General features: G+C 35.7%; 1 protein-coding gene across 5 annotated transcripts in view; it reads left to right on the forward strand.

Annotated features, from left to right (window-relative positions):
• The window catches only part of PDS5A (PDS5 cohesin associated factor A), a gene marked incomplete at its 3' end in the record, with an annotated part of 128,525 nt that overhangs the window by 69,364 nt on the left and 34,169 nt on the right, over nucleotides 1-24,992 (forward strand). For all 5 annotated transcript variants that reach the window (XM_082653805.1, XM_082653801.1, XM_082653802.1 and 2 more), the window contains exons 12-19: nucleotides 673-824; nucleotides 2,188-2,301; nucleotides 4,279-4,360; nucleotides 5,573-5,621; nucleotides 5,853-5,992; nucleotides 13,383-13,498; nucleotides 19,592-19,697; nucleotides 22,499-22,659. In XM_082653805.1, the coding sequence (XP_082509931.1) occupies nucleotides 673-824; nucleotides 2,188-2,301; nucleotides 4,279-4,360; nucleotides 5,573-5,621; nucleotides 5,853-5,992; nucleotides 13,383-13,498; nucleotides 19,592-19,697; nucleotides 22,499-22,659 (920 nt within the window). The remainder of the gene's footprint in view (nucleotides 1-672; nucleotides 825-2,187; nucleotides 2,302-4,278; nucleotides 4,361-5,572; nucleotides 5,622-5,852; nucleotides 5,993-13,382; nucleotides 13,499-19,591; nucleotides 19,698-22,498; nucleotides 22,660-24,992) is intronic.

A 24,992-nucleotide genomic window follows, 5' to 3' on the forward strand; every position in this document is an offset into this window, starting at 1 on the left:
TACATCATACTGTTGTTCTAACTCTAGATTTTTATAGTCTACTTTTCTGTCCACTCTCCTCTCACCACCTTTCTTTCCTCCTCATAAACCATTCCAATCTCTTTAAGTCCCAAAGAATCTTTCACGGACTAGGATGTGACTAGGTAAATAATTTGCCCTTTTAATCCACGTAAGGAAGTTCACTTAAGATGATCACTAAGGTGCTTTCCAACTTTGTAATTCTAAAATCTTGATACTAAATTTTGCTCTTATTATTCTGAGTTAATATCAAAAGGGATGTAACTAGGACAAAACATTCCAGACGATAGGGCTTTTGTTTGCAGAGTGAATTATACGCTTTCTCTTTTATTTTTTAATCACTTCTAAAACTTGGCCAAATTTTTTTTAGACAGAATCTAATGAAATCTTTGTAAGATTTACTATTGCTTGGCTTTGAGGGAAATAAAAAATTGGTAGGTGATTTAGCAGTATTTGCACTGGATGATTTCTAAATAGGAACATAATCAAAATTGTTGGTTAAGTGATTTGTCTGCCTTTTTTGAAAATTAATATTGTGCTAATCTATGCACACATAAATCTCATTGTGCAACCTAGTGAAGAAATGGTAATTTCTGCAGATTTGTATACTAAAGTTTGGTATCTAGCTTATCCAATAAACTTTATACTTTCTAGTGGCGAGTAAGAAAAGAAGCTATGATGGGTCTGGCTCAGCTTTATAAGAAATACTGTCTTCATGGTGAAGCAGGAAAGGAAGCTGCAGAGAAAGTCAGCTGGATAAAGGACAAACTTTTGCATATATATTATCAGAATAGCATCGATGACAAGTGAGTCTAATTTGTTGGTAAAATGGTTGAATATAAAAGTGCTTTTAATTTTTAAATATTTCTGTTTAATTTTTTCATAATAATTAGTTTCTCTAAGTTTAGAAACCACTTTCTACATATTTAGACATACCATGTTTAAATAAGATTCCAGCCAAGACTGTGAGTTAGCATAATAATAGTGAAATATGCATGAGATTTGGACTCAGACCAGAGACCAAATATTCATTCTGCCCGTTATTAGATCTGTGCCCATGCACAGCTGATTTAACTTCTGTGTACTTGATTTTATCTAAAAAGGAGTAATAATAAGCCTTTCTTACAGAATTGTCTTATGGATTAAATAAAATAATGAATGTAATGCCCCCTAGCTTACTGCCTGGCAGAGTAGCACTATTTAATAACTGTTAGTTATTTTTTCCTTTTTACAACACTGTAAGTACCAATAGAGGTATTACTGTATTTTTTTATTGAAGTATAAGTGACATACAGAATTACATTAAATTTCAAGTGTATGACATAATGATTCTATATTTGTATATATTGCCTAATGATCACCACAATGTCTTTAACATTCGGCCCCGTGCATGGTTAGGAAATTCTTCTCTTGAGATGAGAACTTATATTGTTTTCATTTTCTGAATATTACTTACAATTCTCTGTTGGATTATAGTAATGATTTCGGTTTTTGCAAAATACTTTGCAGTGTTTTATTGAGTTAGACTGACTACTTTGACATGATCGATTATGTATTTCATTGACTAATGAAGAGCCCTTAAATTTTCTTATTCCAGTGATGTTGAATAATAATTATAAGCTTAGCAAGAAGGATATTTTAATATTGGTGAGGAATTTAGAATGTGGAAAGGAGACAGATGTGCATAAGAAAAGCTGAATTTTCAGGAAGATGAAGGAAGAGCCCCCTGATTTTACTAAATGTGACAACATGGGAAAGGAGCCAAAATAATCAAAGGAAATTTTTTTTTTTTTGAGAATTAATTATTCTTGAGATCATAGCTTTATGTGTAATGTTAAGTAATTTGCTATAGCTCCAGACTGATGAAGAAAACAGGTAGAACAGCCTAGCACCCTGTGCTTAGGAATAATATATAACCCTTTTAGGACAAATGTTTCATACTGATAAAACATAAAGTCACAAATAGCAACAGTAGCTCTAAATTTTTGCAAGCCATACTTGCAAGGAAAAGCTTTGATCACATACTGATCTTTTCCATTGTATTTTCACAGATAAGTTTCATCATTGGTGTGATATCTTTGCATGAGGTGGATAAAATATGAAATGGCTGTGGCGTCTAACAAATAGAATAATTTTGTTATTTGGGTTTTTTGTTTGTTTGCCTCATAGACTGTTGGTAGAGAAAATCTTTGCTCAGTATCTTGTCCCCCACAACCTGGAAACAGAAGAGAGAATGAAATGCTTGTATTATTTATATGCTAGTTTGGATCCAAATGCTGTCAAGTGAGTTACTTTTTAAATGATTGGAGTATTTCTTGAAGATTTTATAAAATTACTTCATCTTATTTAATTAATTGTTGTTGATAGGGTTGTTGCTTCTTCTGGTTGAATCAAGAACCTCAGATAAGTATTTATAGAGGAAATTTTTATTATATAAGTCCAGTTAAGTTAAAAGCAAAAATATTCCTATATGCATAGGCATATTTGGCAACTGAGCCAGTAATATGGTTTCAGGGATTCAAAGAAGTCCCCGTGTCAAAATTATCTTTTGGTCACCTGTTGGCTGAGATCTGAATCATACTACTGGAGCTTTACCATACTAAGCCTAAGAGCTAAGAACTGGTTCTTTGTCAGGAGAGCGTGTCCAGATCACTTCTATGTAGAATAACCATGTGATTGATTGTCCAAACTGAGATATTTTTGAGATTGAAAGGAGGCACTAGTAATAATTTTGTTCAGACAACTGGCATAAACTTTAACTATCCCAGGCTACCTAGGATGTGTGGACATTCCACTTTAATAAAGCTTTTAAAAAACGAAATAACTCCTGTCATTGAGAATTCTGATTTTTCTGAATAAGAACCTCAGCTGTTCCATTTACATATATATATATATTGCCTTTAATTTCTTATAATTTCAAATTTACAGAAAAGTTGTGAGAATAAAACAAAGCTTCGTGATATACTCTTTAGCCAGATTCATAATTTTTGACCATTTGCTTTTTATCATTTGCCATTTGCACATACTTTATATATGTATTTTCTTCTGATCCATTGATAGTAATTTGCAGACATTGGATCCCTTTACCTCTAATACTTCAGTGTGTATTCCCTAAGAACAAGGATACTCTTTTATATAACTAGAGTGCCTTTATGAAAATCAGGAGATTTAACATTTTAAAATATTGTCTAATCCAGTGTGTATTCAGATTTCTTCAATTGTCAAATAATGTCCTTTTTGGATGTTTTTTTCCCTTTCTAGGATTACACATTGCATGTTTAATTATCATGTCTCTAGTCTTTTTTAATTTGGAACCATTCCTCAGTCCGTCTTTGTCTTTTATGACTTTGACATTTTCCAGAAGAGTATTGCCTAGGCCAGTTATTTTGTAGAATGTTCTCTCAGTTTGGATTCACCCAGTGTTTCCTCATCATTGGATCAAGATTATGCATTTTCAGCAGAAAGTCCACAGAGTAATGTATCCTTGGTGCATCCTATTAGGAGACATTAGCCATCATTTTAAAAAAGGATTTGAAAGTGGTTTATAATGTTCACTGTAGGTAGTAAACCCCAGCCTAAGGTCTTGATCTCTGTTTATATTTCAAAATATTTGACAAAGAGTACTCAGAGATAGACTAACTTCCCAGAGGTCTTTTTGGCACCGGAAATTACAGAGTGGGTTTGTGAGAGAAGAAAATCTGCTTTCGTGGAGAGAAAAGAGTCTAGAATAAAGAAACTCAGTTTAATTTAGCATTTTGAATCCACATCATTTCTAAGAAATTCATTTTTTGAAATAGTCTACACTGCTTCATGCATACCCCCTTAGCCTGGCATAAAAAGGCCTTCATGATCTGATCCTTTTCTATTGTATGTTCCAGCTTCCTTATGCTCCCCCAATCACATTCTGTGCTCCAAGCCTATAAATTTTTTTTCACTTTCCTGTATGTGCCATGGGCTTTGATCACATTTTATCTCTCTTTGTAGCAGAACATTCTGGCTTCCTCTGCTTAGACTGTCTCAGTTCCTTCAGTTTACCTGGCATGATCCTGTTCATCCTTAGAAACTTCTCAAATATTTTCTCTCATAAGAAGCCTTATATTAAGTAATTTAAACTAAACTCTGTTAATCCTAATAAGTAAATTTTCTGGTGCTTAAAATTTTAGGTAGATGTAGAAGAATGGTGTAAGAGAAGTAGTAAGGTTGAGTAGTTACCAGTATTGTTTTATTATGTATTTTTTTCATATTTTTAACTATTTACAGGGCTCTCAATGAAATGTGGAAGTGTCAGAACATGCTTAGAAGTCATGTACGAGAACTATTGGATTTGCACAAGCAGCCTACGGTAGGTTCATGGTGTTTTATTTAAATTCAGTTTTAGTCATTGTTCATTTTTCTATAGTCATATATAATGAAGCAAGCAAAAAGTATTTCATGTGTTTTGTTTTCCACATGTCAGTTAAACAATTTCTGTGGTTATCCAAGCTAAATTTGCATTTCACATGAATATAACAAAATTTTATTTTCCAGCATGAGCAAAGAAATGGTGTTTTCCAACTTACCAAGTATTTAGACACTAAGAAGTTATAGTTTATCAATTATCAAATCATTAGAATTAAACCTTAATATAAAATTAGAAGTCATAAATGTTTTTTGCTCTGTGATTTGGTCCTTTATTATAGAGTCAGTATCAAATCAGGTATCAATCCTTTGAATATGCCAAAGTCAACTTAACAAAGAAATACTGCCCAACATTTTCTGGAAGGTGGATAAAAGAAATTTGAATAATCTCTTAATATATTTCTAAACATATTTGCTAGAATAGGTGTTCTTAACCAGGGAACCATACACAGAGACCCCTCAGTGGCCCAAGCAAGGGTTGTCGAACTTTTTTTTGTAAATGACCTGATAGTAAAAATTTAGGCTTTGCCAGCCATACAGTCTCCATGACTGCTTAACTCTGCCTTTGTGGTGCAGAAACAGTCAGAGATACAAATGAATGGGTATGACCGTGATCCAACAAAACTTTAACAAAAGCGGGTGGTTCATGGGACCATGCAGATTCAATAATAAAATAATACTCTTGTTGTAATGGAGGAAAGGGCAGTAGGAGGGGAGGTGATATATTAAGTAATGGGCCACAAAATAGCTGATAGAACTCTATTCAGAAAGAAAATTTTTCTGCTCTCCACATTTTTATTTAATTTTCTTTGGTGTATGGTTTCACAGTAATTTTGATATGATAATTGTTTTCATTATCTTCTCTGTTCAGTCTCCTGGCAAGATAACTATCCTATGAAAGTTATATACTCTTAAAAATTTTTAAATAACTTCCTGCTGGCATCTCCTTTCATTCTATTTGTGCTAACTTAATAGTTGTGGGTACTTCATAGTTCTTTGTCATCAACATAGGGTGTAGATATGGTAAGCCATTTTCTAGTGGGTATATTGTGATGGATTTTTTTTTAACTTAAAAAAATGTACAATACTGAGTATATTTTTCTTACCAAAATTTGGTAGCACATGTGACAGCTTTTGTTTTTGTTTTAAATTTCAGTCTGAGGCTAACTGTTCTGCCATGTTTGGAAAACTGATGACCATAGCAAGTGAGTATGTTTATTCACTCCGTAGGTATATAGTAGACATCAAATAATTTACCCAGGGGGACTATCAATTTAATACTAAGTAAGAAAAAGTAATCCTTTTCTTAATAATTTTATTTCTAAGAGCCAGATTGACTGATTATCTTTTGATGCCTCAGCAGTATTTTTTAAGACAGCTTGCTTTTAGTTTAGTGGTTTTTCTTTTGTAGTATTGATTCTCTTTGAATTTTATAGAGAATTTGCCTGACCCTGGGAAAGCACAAGATTTTGTGAAGAAATTTAACCAAGTCCTTGGTGATGATGAAAAACTGCGGTCTCAGTTGGAATTGTTAATCAGTCCAACCTGTTCGTGCAAACAGGCAGATGTTTGTGTGGTTAGTAAATTATACTTTTATATTTGTTCTCCTAGCTTTGCTTATAGAAACTTACATTTCATTAAAGCCTTCTTTACATAGATTATTTTATTTGTGTGAGTTTAACAATACTGTGAGCTCTGAATTACCTAGGAGTATATCTGTGGTCAATTTAGTTCTCTTTACTTACCACTCGTCAGCCAAATTCCAGGAAAAACACTAGAGAACTAAGCCAGGGAGATTGATCCTAGGAATTGAGCAAGATAAAATGCTTTGTATTTAGTAGACATTCATTAGGTAAATTAAATGCTTTTGTGTGTTGTGTGTGTATTTTCTTCTCCCATGTATTAGTAGGTAAATCAACAATAGTTACATTGGCATATACGCATTTATAGATAAGGTAATTCCTATTTAGGCTTTTGTCTTCATTCTATTCTTAGACTCTTTATTTTATAGAGAAAACCAATTGTTGACAATATCAGGAAGGAAAAATTCATCCATTCATTTATTTAGCATTTTATGAGACCGTTTCTGTTTAATTTCATATTTACCATTTACTACCAGTGAGACCTTTAGTAAGTTCAGTATTTTTGAGACTCATTTTTCTCATCTCTACATGTTAACAACCTCACAGGATTATTAAGAGGAGATAGATACAGATATCCTATATAGATATAGATACATGGCCCTAGACTGCCCTTTAGGATTTAAATAAATTGCATTTCTATAGTATTACACATATATGACAAACACTGTGCTTGCGACCAGGCTTACAGAGATGAATAAGAGAAAGAAAATCATTTCAGTTATTTATGTCTAACTTTGTTCTAGAAAGATAATTATTTAAATATGTGATAAGGGATAAGGACTATAATAGATGTATATACAAAGTCATCTGGGAACGTGGAGTATGTATTTTTTTCAGTCTAGTAGGGATATAGGGTCTCTAAGTGGATCTTAAAAGAGGAGTCGGGTTTCCCTGGTGGCACAGTGGTTGAGAGTCCGCCTGCCGATGCAGGGGACACGGTTTGTGCCCCGGTCCGGGAAGATCCCACGTGCCGCGGAGCGGCTGGGCCCGTGAGCCATGGCCGCTGAGCCTGTGCGTCCGGAGCCTGTGCTTCGCAACGGAAGAGGCCACAACAGTGAGACGCCCGCGTACTGCAAAAAAAAAAAAAGGCGTAATCAGGAACAGGTGGAAGGAAGCCAGTTTAGGGAAGGAAGCAGTGGACTCTTCCACTGGGCCTAGGGATGTGCTTGTGCCAGGTGCCCAGAATACTTCACTCTTTGCACTTCTGAACAGGATGGTTTGCTGAGAACATTTAAAGGTTTCATTTACTTCTTCGGCATTTAGAATTCTAGTTCCAGAATACTGTATTCTGCCGGGCATCTACTAATATAATTGATCATAGAATGAAATAGCTTGAAAAAAATGCAGAGAGAATTGGTTTAACCACTTCATTTTACAGGTAGGGATTGAATTTTAAAGAGATGAAGTTTCTCATCCAGTGTTTCACAGCTGGTTATAGTGGCTGTGCTGCAAGTAGAGTCCAGATCTCACAGACCCTCAATAGTGCTCTTTCTATACATTTCATCATTGTTTGCAAGAACCAGTACAGACTGAGTACTGCTCAAGAAATGTGGACCTTGAGAATGAACAATCAAGTGGTATTTTTTGGTCTGAGAAAAATAAGACTTGAGCTTGAGTTTGAGAAATGGTACTAACATGAATTCCTACTATTTGTCAGAACAGAAATATCTAAGAGTTACCAAATCCAAAATGTATATGTAAAACAGATGTTGTAAGGAAAACATCTCAGGATGAATTGATTGTAGGAAGCAGGAAGGTGGAGATGAGGACTGGACTTGCACTGGAAAGAGCATGGTAATGACACCTTTTTGGAGGGGAGGTTATTCTGAGGATATTTAAGAAATGGGCCACCAAATAGCTAAAAGAACTCTGTTCCAGAGGGGAAAATTTCTACTCTTCGTATTTTTTAGTTCATTTTCTTTGGTAAATGGTTTCACAGTAATTTCTCTCTTAGCTTACATTAGCATTGTGTATTCTGAGCACATTATTTAACTTTACCTCTATGTTCTCATGTGTAAAGTAGGATTTGTAATACCCTTTAAATGCTCAGGAAAACAACCACCGTTAGAATAGTTTTGCTGTTTCCCAGAACATCTGTATCATTTTGTCCTTCTCCCCAAAGGCTATTGTTATTAGTTATACATATCCTTTAATATCCACATTCCTTTTTTCCTCAGTAACAGTTAGTAGGAGTGGAGATCTGATATTTTTCCCCTTTTGTTTCAATTCCATTCCTAAAAAATGTTAGCGAAAGTACTTCGAGCGAGGAATATGAATAGACACATACCGTAGATTAATGCGAGTATACATGATGGTATAGTGAGAAGGTGAGCAATGGTATTGAAATACGTGCTGTATAGATTTGCTTTCTCTTTGGACTTCAGGTTTTGAGTTTCCACACCTTGGTTCTAGTGGAGGACCACTTATTTGCCATAGCTTCAGCTCTGCTTGCTATTTTATCCTCTAAGGATGTTCCTATGACCATGGTTCCCAAATTTTAAGATTTTCCAGGAATATTGTTGATTCAGCATTTGAGACAGTCCTAGGTTTGAATTTCAGCATTTACTACCAATTTGACCTTTAATAAGTTACTCAGCATTTCTGAGCCTCATATTCTTCACCTATAAATATTATCAACCTCATTGGATTGTTGAATGAATAAGATAAAATTAAAATTTATGTACGGCCTACTAGAGGGCCCCTTGCACTGCCCTATAGGATGTAAATAGATAGTAATTCTTATGATGTTACATATACATGACAAACACTAAGAATTATTAAAATAGGTCTAGCGTGGGGTCCTGAATCTCCATCTTTTAGCAAAGTCTCAAAGTGATTCTGATGAGTAGTTCACGGACTATACTTTAAAGAAAAACCTTCCTTGCGGGATTATTTGGATATGCATTGTGTCTTCAGAAGTCCAAAGTATATTTTGTCCTTTGGTCAAGCCTACACCATTATAATTCATTACATAATTTAGTAAATTGTATTATACATGCTCTCTCACCGAAGTTGCTGTTTAGGTGACAGAGGCAGGCAAATATTTCAATAGAGAATACAGTGTGTTAAATATTCTGATAGAATCATGCGCTTCATCCCAGGCAGGGGTGGAAATGAATAGCTTGTTCTAGAATAAGTCATTCCTGAGTTGAATCTTAAAGGATGAGTAGGAATTAGACCAGTATATGAAGAATGACTGCTTTATTTCTAGTTGGGATGACTGGATATCAGAGGAGATACTTTAGGGATAGGAGAAGATAATGATGTATATGTAGCCTCCAGCAGTTATATTTAGAAATCTGAGATTCAGGCCTTGTTGGTATGTATTAGCATAGTTATATCTCCTGGAGGAGGTCGAGAAGAAAAAAACAAAAGGAGAGAGAGATGCTAACTTACGCTATTTAACAGTCATAGAATGCTTCCTGTTTTCTTTTAATATAATTTTTGTTTGTTTTTTTGGCCGCGTTGGGTCTTCGTTGCTGCACACGGGCTCTCTCTAGTTGCGGCGAGCAGGGGCTACTCTTCGTTGCAGTGCGCGGGCTTCTCATTGTGGTGGCTTCTCTTGTTGTGGAGCACGGGCTCTAGGTGTGTAGGCTGCAGTAGTTGGAGCACGCGGGCTCAGTAGTCGTGGCACACGGGCCCTAGAGTGTGCGGGCTTTAGTAGTTGCGGCACGCGGGCTTGGTAATTGTGGCTCACGGGCTTAGTTGCTTCGTGGCATGTGGGATCTTCCTGGACCAGGGATCGAACCAGTGTCCCCTGTATTGGCAGGTGGATTCTTAACCGCTGTGCCACCAAATCATGCCTATGTAATGAAGCCTCCATAAAACCCCAAAAGGACACAGTTCAGAGAGCTTCTGGTTTAGTGAACATGTAGAGATTTGCAGAGAGTAGCAAGCGAATAGAGAGCATGGAAGCTCGTCCTTTCCTTGTCCTATGCATTTCTTCCATCTGGCTGTTCCTGAGTTATATACTTTTATAATAAACCAGTGATCTAGCAGTAGTAAGAAAATGTTTCTCTGAGTTCTGTGAGCCAGTCTAGCAAATTAATTGAGCCCAAGGAAGGGATGGGGGTTGTGGGAACCTCTGATTTATAGTCATTTGGTTAGAGGTACAGGTAAACCTGGGCTTGCTACTGGCATCTGAAGTGGGAGAGTTGGGCGGGTGAGGGGTAGAGATTGAATTTTAGTATGCTCTGCTTGTGTGCAGAGAATTGCTTGTTGGTGGCGGGGGGACACCCCCCCCCCCCGCCTCTGTTCACCATGTTGGAATTGGGCCCAGGAATCCAAAAGAATAGGTCACTAACATGAAAGTTAAACCTTTGGAAATTATTTCTTGTGAGAGATGTGTTTTATCTAGTTTACTGATTCCAGCTACAGAAAAATATTGATAATCCAAATCCTTTCAGGAATCTTTTTTTTTTTAATGCAGAAGCCTTTGTTTTTTAATTTATTTGGCTGCACTGCTGGCACATGGGATCTTTGTTGCTGCATGCGGTATCTTCATTGCAGCATGTGGGATCTTTTTTTTTTAGTTGTGACATGCGGGATCTCTTAGTTGCGGCATATGGGATCTGGCCAGGGATCGAACCCGGGCTCCCTGCATTGGGAGCATGGAGTCTTAACCACTGGACCACCAGGGAAGTCCGTCAGGAATCATTTTTATTAGCTAGGAAAGCAGTAAATTATACAAGAGGAAATACCGTGTATGTGAAAGAATACTTTCTTTTTTAACTTTTTAAATTTTTTTAATTTTAAAAAAAAATTATTTATTTTTGGCTGTGTTGGGTGTTCATTGCTGCATGCAGGCTTTCTCTAGTTGTGGCACACGGGGGCTACGCTTCGTTGCAGTGTGTGGGCTTCTCATTGCAGTGGCTTCTCTTTGTTGCGGAGCATGGGCTCTAGGCACGTGGGCTTCAGTAGTTGTGGCACGTGGGCTCAGTAGTTGTGGCACACAGGCTTAGTTGCTCTGCAGCATGTGGGACCTTCCCGGACCAGGGATTGAACCAGTGTCCCCAGCATTGACAGGTAGATTCTTAACCACTGCACCACCAGGGAAGTCCACTTTTTTTTTTTTTTAAACAAATAGGTATTTCTTATTGTCAGAATGAGAAAGCAGATATGTATGAAAAAGAAAGGAGATATATAGATGCAGCATTTTTTAAAGCTTTAAAAATTTTTTTGTAATAACAAATTAGTAAATTATAAACTGCTTGAGAATAGGGGCTATTTCCTTATTTCTTTGATATACCTTAAGAGTGCTTAAGTATTCTAAACAACTTATGTAATTGTAACTAGTAACTGTGTAACTAGTAAATATCAATCTGCAGTGATAGCATAGATTTGATCAGAAATTTCTGAAGCATTGTCAGGAATATAGAAAGAATTAATTTTCTTACTCTTTCTGCCGTCATTTCCTAAAAGGGTTACATATGGTATATGTTTCTGTTTGTGTATTGGAAGTATGTGTGAGTACCCCTTTTTTTTTCTGGAGTGTGTAAAGAAAACAAGGAAACTGTTTATTTGTTGCTGCTTACTTGCCACATACTAATTTGGCTTGTTGCTTATCCCCAGTATCACTTATGATTATGACATATATTATTTTAAAATAATTGTTATAAGAGATTACCTAAATATTACATACATAAAATATGGTTTGAAGGATTACTTAAATGTAAGATTGTTACATGGGAATACAAAAATGTCAGGTTTTTAAAACTGTGCCTTAATATTATTATTTACATGCATTGGTGTATTTTATGTAGTGCTATTACTGTGCTTAAATATGATTTATTCTTTTTCCTGTTAGCATTTCCTTTATTTTTCTTATGCTTATATATGTATTACTGTAACTCTTTCCTAATGCCTAGTTTTTACATTTTTTAGTACTGACGATATAGTTTGCCTAGCAATTTTCCAGTGGCATATTTGTTGTTAGACAATCACTTGACTTTATCTTATGTTAAAGCAACTATATTTTATACGAAGTCGGGGAAAATCGCCTCTTTGGGAGACCTGCACAAAATAAGTCTGATTTCAAAAGATAGTAGAGGGGCTTCCCTGGTGGCACAGTGGTTGAGAGTCCGCCTGCCGATGCAGGGGACACAGGTTCGTGCCCCGGTCCGGGAAGATCCCACATGCCACGGAGCAGCTGGGCCCGTGAGCCATGGCCGCTGAGCCTGTGCTCCGCAGCGGGAGAGGCCACAACAGTGAGAGGCCCGCGTACAGCAAAAAAAAAAAAAAAAGTAGAGTATTTAAGTTGATTTTAAATGTGTATCTGTGGTTTAGAGCAAAGTATATAAGGCCTAAGCACTCCCTAAAATATTTTTATTTTCTCAAATGCTGAAATTTTGCTTGATTAATTACAGCTTGCAAAATAAATCAAGCATCTCCTAGTGACTAATAAATTTTCTTCAGAATCTCAGTCCTTTGGATTTACACTCTAATAACAAATATGGGTGGTATCTAATTTAATGTGACCTTTATAGTTAATTTGTGTCAAGATGTTACTGAAACTACAATAGAAATATTTTTCCTTTCTCCTTTATCCCCTTGGACAAATATCCTTAAAAATTTTTTTTACAAAAAATTAATAGAGTGACTATCATTTGTTATTGCTTTATAGTTCAGAAAGCACTTATAATATGCTTTATCTTGTCAGCTAACATTTTTCACCTATTCATCAGAGATAGTCAATTAAAAGCCTTGTTATTAAAGTAAATTTCTTACCCCAGTGCCCAGCACATTGTAAATTTAACCTTGTCTTTGGAGAACTCAGTCTTTACAAACATTAAGTCCTTATATTCTTTAGAAAGTTCCAGCAGTAATATCTTTTCTTTGTAGGAGCTCTTTGATGTAATGCCACCGTCTTTGAACTCAACTGTGTTCTTCCAGAGCTGAAAAACTTTATACACTTACAAGTCTTCCCCTCTTTAAAAAAAAAAAAGCAAATTGTTGACTGAAATAAAAGTATTTTTTCAAACTATGAAATAAACCAATGAAACCCATGAAAGTATAAATTGTTTTAATTTTTTCAAAAGTAGAGCATTAAAAAGATTGTTTACAAGGTATTAATTTTATGGGAGAAATATGAGACAAAGGGCATAAATCATACCTTGTCACCCCCTTTCTTTTCTCTACAGTCCAGGTTTTCTAGTGATTGCCTAATGAGTATATCATTTTAGTCAGGCTGTAAAGCAGGAAAAGGGCTTTTTTACGCCTGATGGTTTTGAATCTTTAAATGCTTTTGTTGCCTGTGATCATTTTTATTTTGAAAAACATGAAAGAGGATGATACTTACCGTAAAAACTCTTTTCCTTTTTATAGAGAGAAATAGCCCGGAAACTTGCAAATCCTAAGCAGCCAACAAATCCTTTTCTAGAAATGGTCAAATTTCTGTTGGAAAGAATTGCACCTGTGCACATTGATTCAGAAGCCATCAGGTAAGCTAGGAAATATATTCACTCATAAATAGAATATAATCTGAAACTACAGTATTGTAAGTTTAAATTCTGGGTCCCCAAGGAGACCTTTTAAAAAGGTTTCCTGTACACCTTTTTAAAGGCAGAAGCATATATCATTGAAGTTGAAAGAAGGACCAAAGTTCATTTTTTGATCTTTGGTTTGCTTCACTGTTGATTTTTTTAAGAGTTCTTGTGTTTATTTTTAGCTTGTATGTGCTCATTAAAGAAAACCTGGAACATGAGAAGGAAGAAAATTTTAAATCTATAGGCTATCATCAGCCTTTGAGTTTTCTTAACAGTTTTCATGGCCACATAGTGTTCTTTAGTGTGTATTATATTACTGTTCACTTGAGATATGTGAAAAACAGAATAATAGTTTGAAGGTAGCACAAGATTGCCACTGGACTAATCTGCTTTCTAAACACGTGTATTACTTACCAGTTTTTTGGCCCTACTTTATCTGAGTTTTTAATTTATTTTTAACTTTAATATGAGTATAACATCTTGTTATATGAATGTGAAAATTAGTGATAATATGCAAAAAGTAAGCAGACTAGCATAATAGACATTGACAGCTATTGTTTTTAATTAACTGTTCCCATAATTTCATGCATTTCACTTGTTTCTAATGATTTTCTGTTGTAAACTTCTGAGAATGCTTTTCCCTTGCACTAACCATTTTTCCAGTAGATTATCTACATATCTTTTTATGTTGGGTAACTAAATAGCATTTATTGATTCTCTTTTCTTTGGATTAGGAGACCTGGTTCTAGCTGTTAGTTATTTTATCTTATGTGAATCACTGCTTTGGTTGTATTGAAATTCCAATTGTATTAGTTTGCTAGGGCTGCCATAACAAAAGACCACAGACTGTGTGACTTAAACAACAGAAATTTATTTTCTTATATTCTGGAGGCTAGCAGTCCAAGATTCAAGGTATCAGCGAGTTTGATTTCTTCTGAAGCCTCACTCCATGGGATGCAGAGATAACTCTTTGCTTTCCTCACATGTCTGTCTCCTAACCTCCTCTTCACATAAGGACACCAATCATTCGGGATTATGCCCCACCCATTTGACCTCAGTTTACCTTAATTATCTCTTTAAAGGCTCTATTTCCAAGTACAGTCACATCCTGAGGTGTACTGGAGGTTAGGACTTAAACACAATGAATTTGGGGGTACACAATTAAGCTCGTAATGGTGATGTTTGTAGGGGTTTTTTTGTGGAGTTTTCTTGTTTTTTTAAGCTAAGATCTCCTTATCTTTTAATTTCCTTATTTGCAAGTAAGAAAGCTAAGGTTCTGAGAGAGACCAGGTAGTTTTTTTACAGCTGGGTAATAGCAAAAACCATAACTTAAACTGAGATTTATTATTTTCAGTGTCAGTGTCCTTTGCTCTATACCGTTTGGTTTTAATGGGGTAAATCAAGGAAATGGTAGGCACTCTTTCCTTTGCATATTGATTTTGAAAGAGACATATAATTGGCATCAGGAAGCCTGTGGTATTTGTCTCCATGAGGCCTCACAGAGTTTCATTACTTTACTAAATTATAATAAGCTAGTGTTTGATCTCCAGTCTTAAAAGACCAAAAACTCAGTTTTTTCAGTAGTGTCATGATTGTTTGGGCTCAGAAAAACCAACTAACTTATGGTTAGGATGTCTAAGGGACTAATTTTATGCAAAATTCCAATTTATTAATTTTACTGAGAAATATATGTCATATAAGATTCCTTCCATGTAACCAAATTTTCATGGAATATAAATTGCAAACAAAGGGTTTATTTATTCATTAAACATACCTTTAGAGGAGTGATTTTTAAAGTACATCGGGCAATTGGGGAAGGAGAGTTACCTAACCTGAATTGTGTGAAATGTATTTGTTATTAGAAAAGGCTCCTGAAATAGATGGCACATAATATGGGTAGTGAATGATCAGTAGGAATTATAGAGATCAGCCAGGTGAAGATTGCAGAAGAGCAGACCAGGCCACTAGCCCTGTGTCATTGAGCAGGTTATTTAAATTACTCATCTTTAAGATAAGAACAATAATAATTACTAAGTGAAGTTTTTGAGAGGCTTAAATAACATATACGTATGTAGAACACTTAGCATAATGCCTCACACATAGTTAAGTGCTAAATGAATGTTAATAGCTATTCTAGGAAGAAAAATAGCAGACACAAAAGAACAAAGGCAAAAGGAATCAAGAATTATTTAGAAAATTGCATATACTTCAGCCATAATGAAGGATTTGGGAAGGAAGCATTGAGAATAGTAGAAAATCATTCTAAGTATAACTTTTTAAAATATATTTATTTATTTTAGTGTATTTCCCCCAGACTTATGTACATACAAATACACATATGCATGGTACAGTTAGTTATTGGTCTGTAGATAGTGGTTGAAAATGAAGTAGTGATTGTAATAATGATTGAAACCTGGGGGGAGGGTAAAATTTAGAAAGAGAAAGGTTGAAGACTGAATCCTGAGGAATATTAACAATTAAAAGGCTGGCAGAAGAAAAGGAATTTATTAAATTAAAAGATGTTTTTTAAGAAGGCATGGTCAAAAGAGATCAGGGGTCAGATACTGCCCAGAGTAAAATAGTAAATTCAAATATCCACTGAATTTAGAAAATAGAAAACCACTACAATGCCCGGAATAGTTTCTTTGGGTTAGCAAGGACAAATCCAGATTACTATGGATTGAGAAGGGCATAGGATAGTCCTTCCACACCACATCATGGTACACAAAGAAAATTACAGTATTTCAGCAGAGAAAACTGCTCAAGTCTAGAGGTGACTGGCCTAGCTGAGTAGGAGCCCACTAGATACCACTTGGCCATCTTGAGGTCTGAGAAAATCAAAGGGATATATACCATATCACCCTTCTAAACTGCTATAGGAGATAAATTGGGATTTGGGGACAGCTAGTATAGACAGTTTAGCTATAAAAAGTAAAGGAGAAAAATGAGTTGATGGAAAGAGAGTAAGGTTGAAGAAGGGTCTTTTCTTGTTTTTAATGAAGGGATTTTGAATATTTGAATACCTTTAAAAGGTGCTAAAAGGAAAGAAGAGAGGTTGAAGATGGGGTAAGGGGAATAGAACTAGGATAGAGCACCATCCCTAAAGAAATGGAACAGGAAGAAGAAAATCTTCCCCTATGGCATTAAAGGAGGTTAGAAAATAGGATATGGAAAATTACAGTTTTCACTCAAAGCCTCCATTGTTCTCCTTTATGTCAACAGTGAGGTAGTCTGCTCAGTGGAAGGATTTAAAAATTAGACCTGAGTTAGAATGGTAAAGATTTTTAACAGTTGTTATATAGGATAGGAGAGAAACGGACACATGGATAATTTCCCAAGCAGTTTTGAACATGCATTTGGATTGGTGATGATCTTTTGCTTCATCATACTCTGTGAAGTATATGGAGTGTATATTATTTATCTAATTTAGAAATGAGGAAGAATACTTTCACAAGAGGAAGGACTATAGTTCTGGCTTCAAGATTTGGGTCTGTCTCACCCAAATAGCTTTTTGACTCATAAGGGTGATCCCACCCACATTGTAATGAAAACAGAGATTATGCCTGTCTTGTTTTGCACTGTATTTCCAGGATAGACCCTAAGACTTCACACACAGTAGGTAGTCAATAAATACTTATTAAATAAATGCATGCACGGACTCTATTATGAGTAGTCAGATACATTTGTAAATTTTATCAAACACATTTGTAATCGTGTTAATAAATTCATGCGTTTTATGGGATTTCCTTCTAATAGAAAGCTTAATTCAGAATATTTTTCTCAAATTGGAAATAATTTTTTTTAAATGTATAATGTCAGAGGTAACCATTCTAAAACAAAATAACAGGGTGAGCAAGATTTTAGATGGGACATAAAGAGTACAAACAATGAGAGAAAAGTTAATTTTTTTCCTCTCTGCAAGGCATCATTAAGAAAAAGAAAAGTCAAGCCACAAGACGGGGAGATAAGACAAACAAACCAATTTTAAAATGGCCCAAAAAATTGAACAGATACTTTATCAAATAAAACATACAAATAGTAAATAAGCACAAGAAAAGACAATCAACATTATTACTCATTGGGGAAATGCAAATTCAAATTAGAGTGAGAAGTACCACTACACACCCACTAGAATGGCTAAAATTAAAGATACTGTCTATACAAAGTATTGGTGAGTATGTAGACTTACCTAACCATGTGTTGGTGATATTTAAAGTAGTTTGTTGTACATTAAATGTACATACCATTACCTTACGACTCAGGAATCCCAATGGGGCAGACATTTGCCTATAAGAAAAGAAAACATCATAAAAAAAAAAAAAGAAAACATACTTCCCATAAAGACCTATACTTAACTGCTTTTAGCAGCTTTACTTATGTCTTTAATAGAAATACCCAGAAGTCCATCAGTTGGTAATTGGATAAACATAACTGTGGAATATACATACAACGAAATACTTCTCAGCAACAAAGAGGAACGAACCACTGATTTCTATGCAACAACATGGAGGAGTCTCAAAAGTATTATGTCACATAAAAGTTTTCAGACACAAAATATGTAAAACTTTAGAAAAGGTAAAATTATATTGACAGAAAGCAGATCAGTTATTGCCAGGATAGGAAAAGGGAATTGACCACAGAAGAGGCATAAGGCAGGTTTTTGTGGAGATGGCAATGTTTTATGTATGTATCTCCACAATGATTCACCACTTTATACCCACTAGATGGCTGTGATCAAAAAGATGAGTTGGTGAGGATATAGACAAATTGGAACCCTCATGTATTGCTAGTGGGAATGTAAAGTGGTGGAGCTGCTTGTGAAAACAGTTTGACAGTTCCTCCAATACTTAAGCATAGAGTTACCATATGACCTTGCAATTCCACTCCTAAATATATGCCCATACAAAATCTGTATATAAATGTTTATAGCAATGTTATTCATAATAGCCAAAAAATAGAATGTCCCAAATGGACCATCAACTGATGAATGGATAAATAAAATGTCTTATGTGCAGACATTGGAACATTATCCAAAATTAAAATGAATGAAGTACTGATACATACTACAACAAGGATGAACCTGAAGAGCAGTATGCTAAATGAAAGGAGTCACTCACAGAGACCATATATTACATGGGTCCATTTATGTGAAATATTTAGAATAGGCAAATGTGTATAGCAACAGAAAGTAGATTAGTAGATGCCTGGGGCTGAAGGAGGTGGAGGTGAATAAGGAGTGACTCCTAATGGGGAAGAGGTTTGTGTTGGGGTAGGGTGAAAGCTAAATTTGTTGAATATTTGCCTGTACTAGGCCATTTGCTGTAATAATTTAATATCCTCAAAGTTTAATATCCTTCTTCAGTTTACTGATGAAGAATTGAAGTTTCAAAAACAAAGGTCATGTTTTGTTTTTACTTAAAATAGTATCATGTTGACCAGGCAATATTCCATTTTGTGGTGGTTAGGTATATTTGAAAACTAATTCAATAATGTTGGACAATTAAATAGTTTTTAATTGATCAATGTTTATGGATATATTTAGCACGATGCTTCTCATGAATTGTTATAAATTTCTTTGTTATAAATCTCTAGGAATGGAATTACCGATTCAGTGTTAATTATAAGTGATTAATGCCTTTGTCCATGTGAGTGTTTGCTATGTTTTTTTGCTTTGAGTGCATTGTCATTTGTCCATTTAGCAACTGCCATCTTTACTGTTTTTCTTAAAATTGCAAATGATCTCTATATATGGGTATGAATATTACATTGCTTATACTTATAAAAATATATTTCCAGTACATGTGTCGTTTAATTTTAGTTTTGTTGTTTTTCAGTAGAATTACTCTTATTATACATGGGTGGGGCAGATAAACTAAAAATAAGCTCTGTTGTTATGTAGAGAGCAAAATTTAAAGTCACAAAATAACTTTTTCTTCCAGAAGATATTTGAAGTTGTTGTTTAGATTCTGTGTATGTCTGCTACAATGTAATTAGGATATAGTTACTAATATAGTAGTGTTACTAATTTAGATTTTCTTACTTTAATAGTGCACTGGTAAAACTAATGAATAAATCAATAGAGGGGACAGCAGATGATGAAGAGGAGGGTGTAAGTCCAGATACAGCTATTCGTTCAGGACTTGAACTTCTTAAGGTATTTTTGAAACAGTTTGTCTTTTCTGCAGTCATAATTTGAATCCCCTTAAGGATATGCAGGAGTCAGGCTTTATTTCATTGGAAACTATTCAAAAGATTAAAATTTGTAATAGAAATCATATTTTATAAAAATAACACGTTTTCTACATTATAATATAATTATTTTACATTATAAAATAATAGTTTTATGGGTTTTGCTGTTCCGTACATCACTTGCGTGCCTGCTATGCTTGTAACAGTATGTGCTAAATAATCTAGTCTTATCTTTCAAATAACCTGCATCTGGACTGTTCACAGGAAATTACTGTAAGACATCATCTATCTGATTGGGATTTTTTTAAACAATTGGTAAACATAATAGATGCCAAAGAATTAAGAGAATTGAACCATTAGTAAGAGACATGATTTAATCTAGGGGGAACACAGCATCATCAAAGAGAATAATTCTTGGCATGTTTTAGGGATTGTTGTGAGTGTAGTCTGACTAGATAAAAATATTGCTTTGGGGAGTAATGGAAGACAAGGTTGGTTCTAGATTGTGGAGTGCCATTAGGGCAGAAAGGTACCATCAAGGGCATTTAACACTCCTTTTTAAAATGATACAGCACTTGATGGAGCTTTCGTTAGATGGAGTAAAGAGAAGAAATTAAAGGCTAAGAGACATGGGCTTCCCTGGTGGCACAATGGTTAAGAACACACTTGCCAATGCAGAGGACATGGGTTTGAACCCTGGTCCGGGAAGATACCACATGCCGTGGAGCAACTAAGCCCATGTGCCATAACTACTGAGCCTGCACTCTAGAGCCCGCGAGCCACAACTATTGAGCCTGTGCTCCACAACTACTGAGCCTGAGGTCTAGAGCCCAAGAGCCACAACTGCTGAAGCCTGCGCACCTAGAGCCCGAGCTCCGCAACAAGAGAAGCCACTGCAGTGAGAAGCCTGTGCACCGCAACGAAGAATAGCCCCCACTCGCCACAACTAGAGAAAGCCCATGTGCAGCAACAAAGACCCAATGCAGCCAAAAATAAATAAATAAATAAATTTATTAAAAATAATAATAATAAAATAAATAAAGGCTAAGAGACATTTATATCATTACAACATATGAACTAAAGGAGAAGAAACAAACCAGTGCAATGGACATTAGACAGAAAAGAGAGTGATGGGTTTGTATTGCAATGGTCTTAAATATCTTTTTTTCTTTTTCTTTTTGGCTGTGCTGAGCAGCTTGTGAGATTTAGTTCCCCGACCAGGGATTGAACTTGGGCCCTCAGCAGTGAGAGCATGGAGTCCTAACCACTGGACCACCAGGGAATTCCCTTAAATATCGTTTCATGGAAAGAACTGATGTGATTCTTCATGAGAAGGACTTTATATTTTTAGTAATGGAGTAATATGTTTAAATACTTTTTTTTTTAAATTTTTTTGTTTGTTTGGGGTTTTTTTTGCGGCACGCGGGCCTCTCACTGTTGTGGCCTCTCCCGTTGCGGAGCACAGGCTCCAGACGCGCAGGCTCAGCGGCCATGGCTCACGGGCCCAGCCTCTCCGCGGCATGTGGGATCTTCCCGGACTGGGGCACGAACCCGTGTCCCCTGCATCCGCAGGTGGACCCTCAGCCACCGCACCACCAGGGAAGCCCTGTTTAAATACTTTTAAGAGTAAAGTCATCTTTAAGGCAAATGTTTTTAATAGGTTGTTTGATTCAAATTTTCAAATTTAAATCTCCATTTTTCTATGAATAATTAAAACCTTATAACTAAATATTATCACCGTAAACCCTACCAAATGAGACACTTTCTCCACTTTATAACACATTAAAAAAATGCTGGGCTTCCCTGGTGGTGCAGTGGTTGGGAGTCTGCCTGCCAATGCAGGGGACACGGGTTCGAGCCCTGGTCCAGGAAGATCCCACATGCTGCGGAGTGGCTGAGCCCATGCGCCACAACTGCTGGGCCTGCGCTCTAGAGCCCGGGAGCCACAACTGCTGAAGCCTGTGCGCCTGGAGCCTGTGCTCTGCAGCAAGAGAGGCCACCGCAGTGAGAAGTCCGTGCACCTCAGTGAGAAGTCCGTGCACCGCAGTGAAGAGTGGCCCCCGCTCGCTGCAGCTGGGGAAAGCCCGCATATAGCAATGAGGACCCAATGCAGCCAAAAAAAAGAAAAAAAAATGCTTATTTAATAAGTTAATGAGGGTTTACATACTCCATTCCCCCCACCTCCTTATTTTTCTACTTTTAGCCCTTACTGCCTATATTATGCTAACTAAATTGTTTCTACTTCGTGGAAGGTAAACTTTGTAAATACGTATCTAACTTGCTGTAAATTCCTTAAGGATAGCCAGGAACTTACGTCTCAATAAAGGGAATAATTATTTATATGTTTGTAATCGTGATTGAGTTCCCAATAATGGCTTCTTTGTTTTTAGTTATGATGAGTGAACTTTTTGTGATGGATTTCATTTAAAATATTTCCTTATAGAGTATCTTTTTGCCAGTGAAATAAAGCTCAGTGTTAGCATTTTGTTCACATCACAGTATCACTCCACGAAAAGGAGCCACATTTTCCACATTCCCAGTATCAGAATAGACTAAGAGGTGAAGAAGAAAATATAGCAAGGGCTGTATATCAGGAATCATTAGCCACAACTCAACTTCAAGGGAGACTGCAAGATATAATCTTAGTTGTATTGCTAGCATATGCAGCCCATAATTTAAAATTTTATTTGTAGTAGAAAATAGTTCTCTTCTTTTAATGGATTAAAACCATTGTCTGTACTTATAAAGTTATATCTATTCCTCTAGGTTCTGTCTTTCACACATCCTACCTCGTTCCACTCTGCAGAGACATATGAGTCCCTGTTACAGTGCCTCAGAATGGAAGATGACAAGGTAGCAGAAGCTGCTATACAAATTTTTAGAAATACAGGCCACAAAATAGAAACAGACCTACCCCAGATACGATCGTGAGTATGTTTTTTCTCATGGTAAACACAAAAGTTTCCCAAGTTTGGGAGTCATAGGATCATTGTTTCCCTTTTCCTTAGGAAGATAGGAGAGAGGAAAGACAACTTTTATTTAGAAGCTACTTTACTGTATCCTTTGTTTTCATCTTTTCTCGGCCTCACACACCTCCTCTACCATTAGAATATGGGCAGAGGAACAACCTGAAACTTTGTTTAAACAACATGATTTCAAAATATTAATATTAACAATCAAAAGTTAGTATAGAATTTAGGATTAATATATCTTCCTAATTTATCTTTTTCTCTCCAACTCCACATTCAATAGCTACTACCTTCATATCCCACCCAAGAATTGGATAATCAAGTAGTGTGCTTAATAAAATGTTTATTAGTTGCTTAGTTGTTGGCCATGGTGCTTTTGTCTCTTCTTCTAGACTACCTCCCCTCTCCTTATAAGAATGAAGTATGTTTTGGTATTTTTACTTTGGCATCTTAAAGAGCTTGCGTTAGGATCAAAATTGTGCTGATGTCTTTTGGAGGAAGAACACATTGCTGATAGCTGTTATAATCGGATGTTATTATATATATGTAAATAGACTGGGGTAAATCCAAATGAAACCCGTTTTTCCTTACGAGGTAATAATAGGACAAGAGGACTCATGACTCCTAAAAGTTTTTATTGAATTTGTAAGCTAATAGTTTAATTTGAGAAATAACTCAACATTTATTGTACATTCTCTTCATTGTCGGCACTGTACTGGCTAATATAAAAGATTACCACTGTCAGTCCCTGCTCTTAAGGAGTTTATAGTCTAGAAATGATAATTTTATCTTCGTACATTATAGAAAAAGATCATTGACACAGGATAAAGTTAATTTGTGAGTTTTTCAAGGTGGGAAAACCTATACTTTTTTAAGGTAAAGGATTTATTCTTAAAGGGATTCTATCCCAGAGGAAGCAGTGGAAGAGTTAACTTTGGACACAAGGACTAAAACCTCTTGTTCTTAAGACTAATGGGGAAGGAAGGAGAGAATCACTGAAAAAGCAGAGAAGCACAGCACTGCGGACCTCAGTAACAGCACTGGTGGCATCACTGGATTGTAGCACACTAGAAAAACAAGGAGAAAGGTTAAACTTGACCTATGTATCATCCATTCATTAGGCCAAGAAGAATTAATAATATATTTAACAACAATTTGATCAACACTGTATCTTCTTTTGTTACTAACTGGTGTTATTTACAAGAACTGTTCCCCTGATAAATGAATTTCAAAGAAAGACTTAAACAGTGCTAGTCAAGGAAGCTATTTTGGCATGAAAATCCTTCTCATTATTCTAAATTGCAGCGAGAGAAATGTGTCATATTCATAAATATCAAATTCGACTTAGACTGACCAGCATATGTTCCCGTTTTTTCTTTGAGGTGCATAGCTCTTAATGTCTAGCCTCCCATTATTATAAGAGGACCCTTTGTCACCATTGCATTTGATATCATTGACCTTTATGAAGTAGTCTTATTGCATTAAATATATGACAAGTATCTTTCCTTAAATATTTGTTTGGCTTTACAGATTTTCTTCTGATTTAAAAAACTACTTATAAGATCATTGTAAAAAGGTGAAACTTTAGAAAATATAAAGGAAAAGAAAGAGTCAGTGTTAACATTTTGATATATTTTTTATGAATCTTATCTATTTGATGTGTATGCCAATTTTAATGCATTGACTGTAATATGTATTTCCATATTCTATAGAAAGATTGTTGTAAATCTTCAGTGTCAGTGTGGTGGTTAAGTGCATGGATTTGGAACAGAAATGTTTATCTTTTTTAAAAAACAATTTCCATTTTATTTTATTTCATTTATTTTTTTTCATTTTAACATCTTTATTGGAGTATAATTGCTTTACAATGGTATGTTAGTTTCAGCTTCACAACAAAATGAATCAGTTATATATATACATATGTTCCCATATGTCTTCCCTCTTGCGTCTCCCTCCCTCCCACCCTCCCTATCCCACCCCTCCAGGCGGTCACAATCATTTATTTTATTTTTTAAATTTTGGCTGCGTCGGGTCTTAGTTGTGGCACGTGGGTTCTTTGTTGTGGCACATGAGCTTCGCTCTAGTTGTGGCACGCGGGCTCCAGAGCGCATGGGCTCTGTAGTTGGCAGCGCACAGGCTCCGTAGTTGGCCCGCTGCACGTGGGATCTTAGTTCCCTGACCAGAAATGTTTATCTTTAAATCTCAATTCCACCATTTCCTATCTCTGTCACCTTAAGAAGCTTACATAAATAATATGTTTGTGCTTTAGTTTTCTCATCTGTTTAATGATC

This window comes from Grampus griseus (assembly GCF_964374135.1).
Source record: "Grampus griseus genome assembly, chromosome: 4".
Classification (NCBI taxonomy): Eukaryota; Metazoa; Chordata; class Mammalia; order Artiodactyla; family Delphinidae; genus Grampus; species Grampus griseus.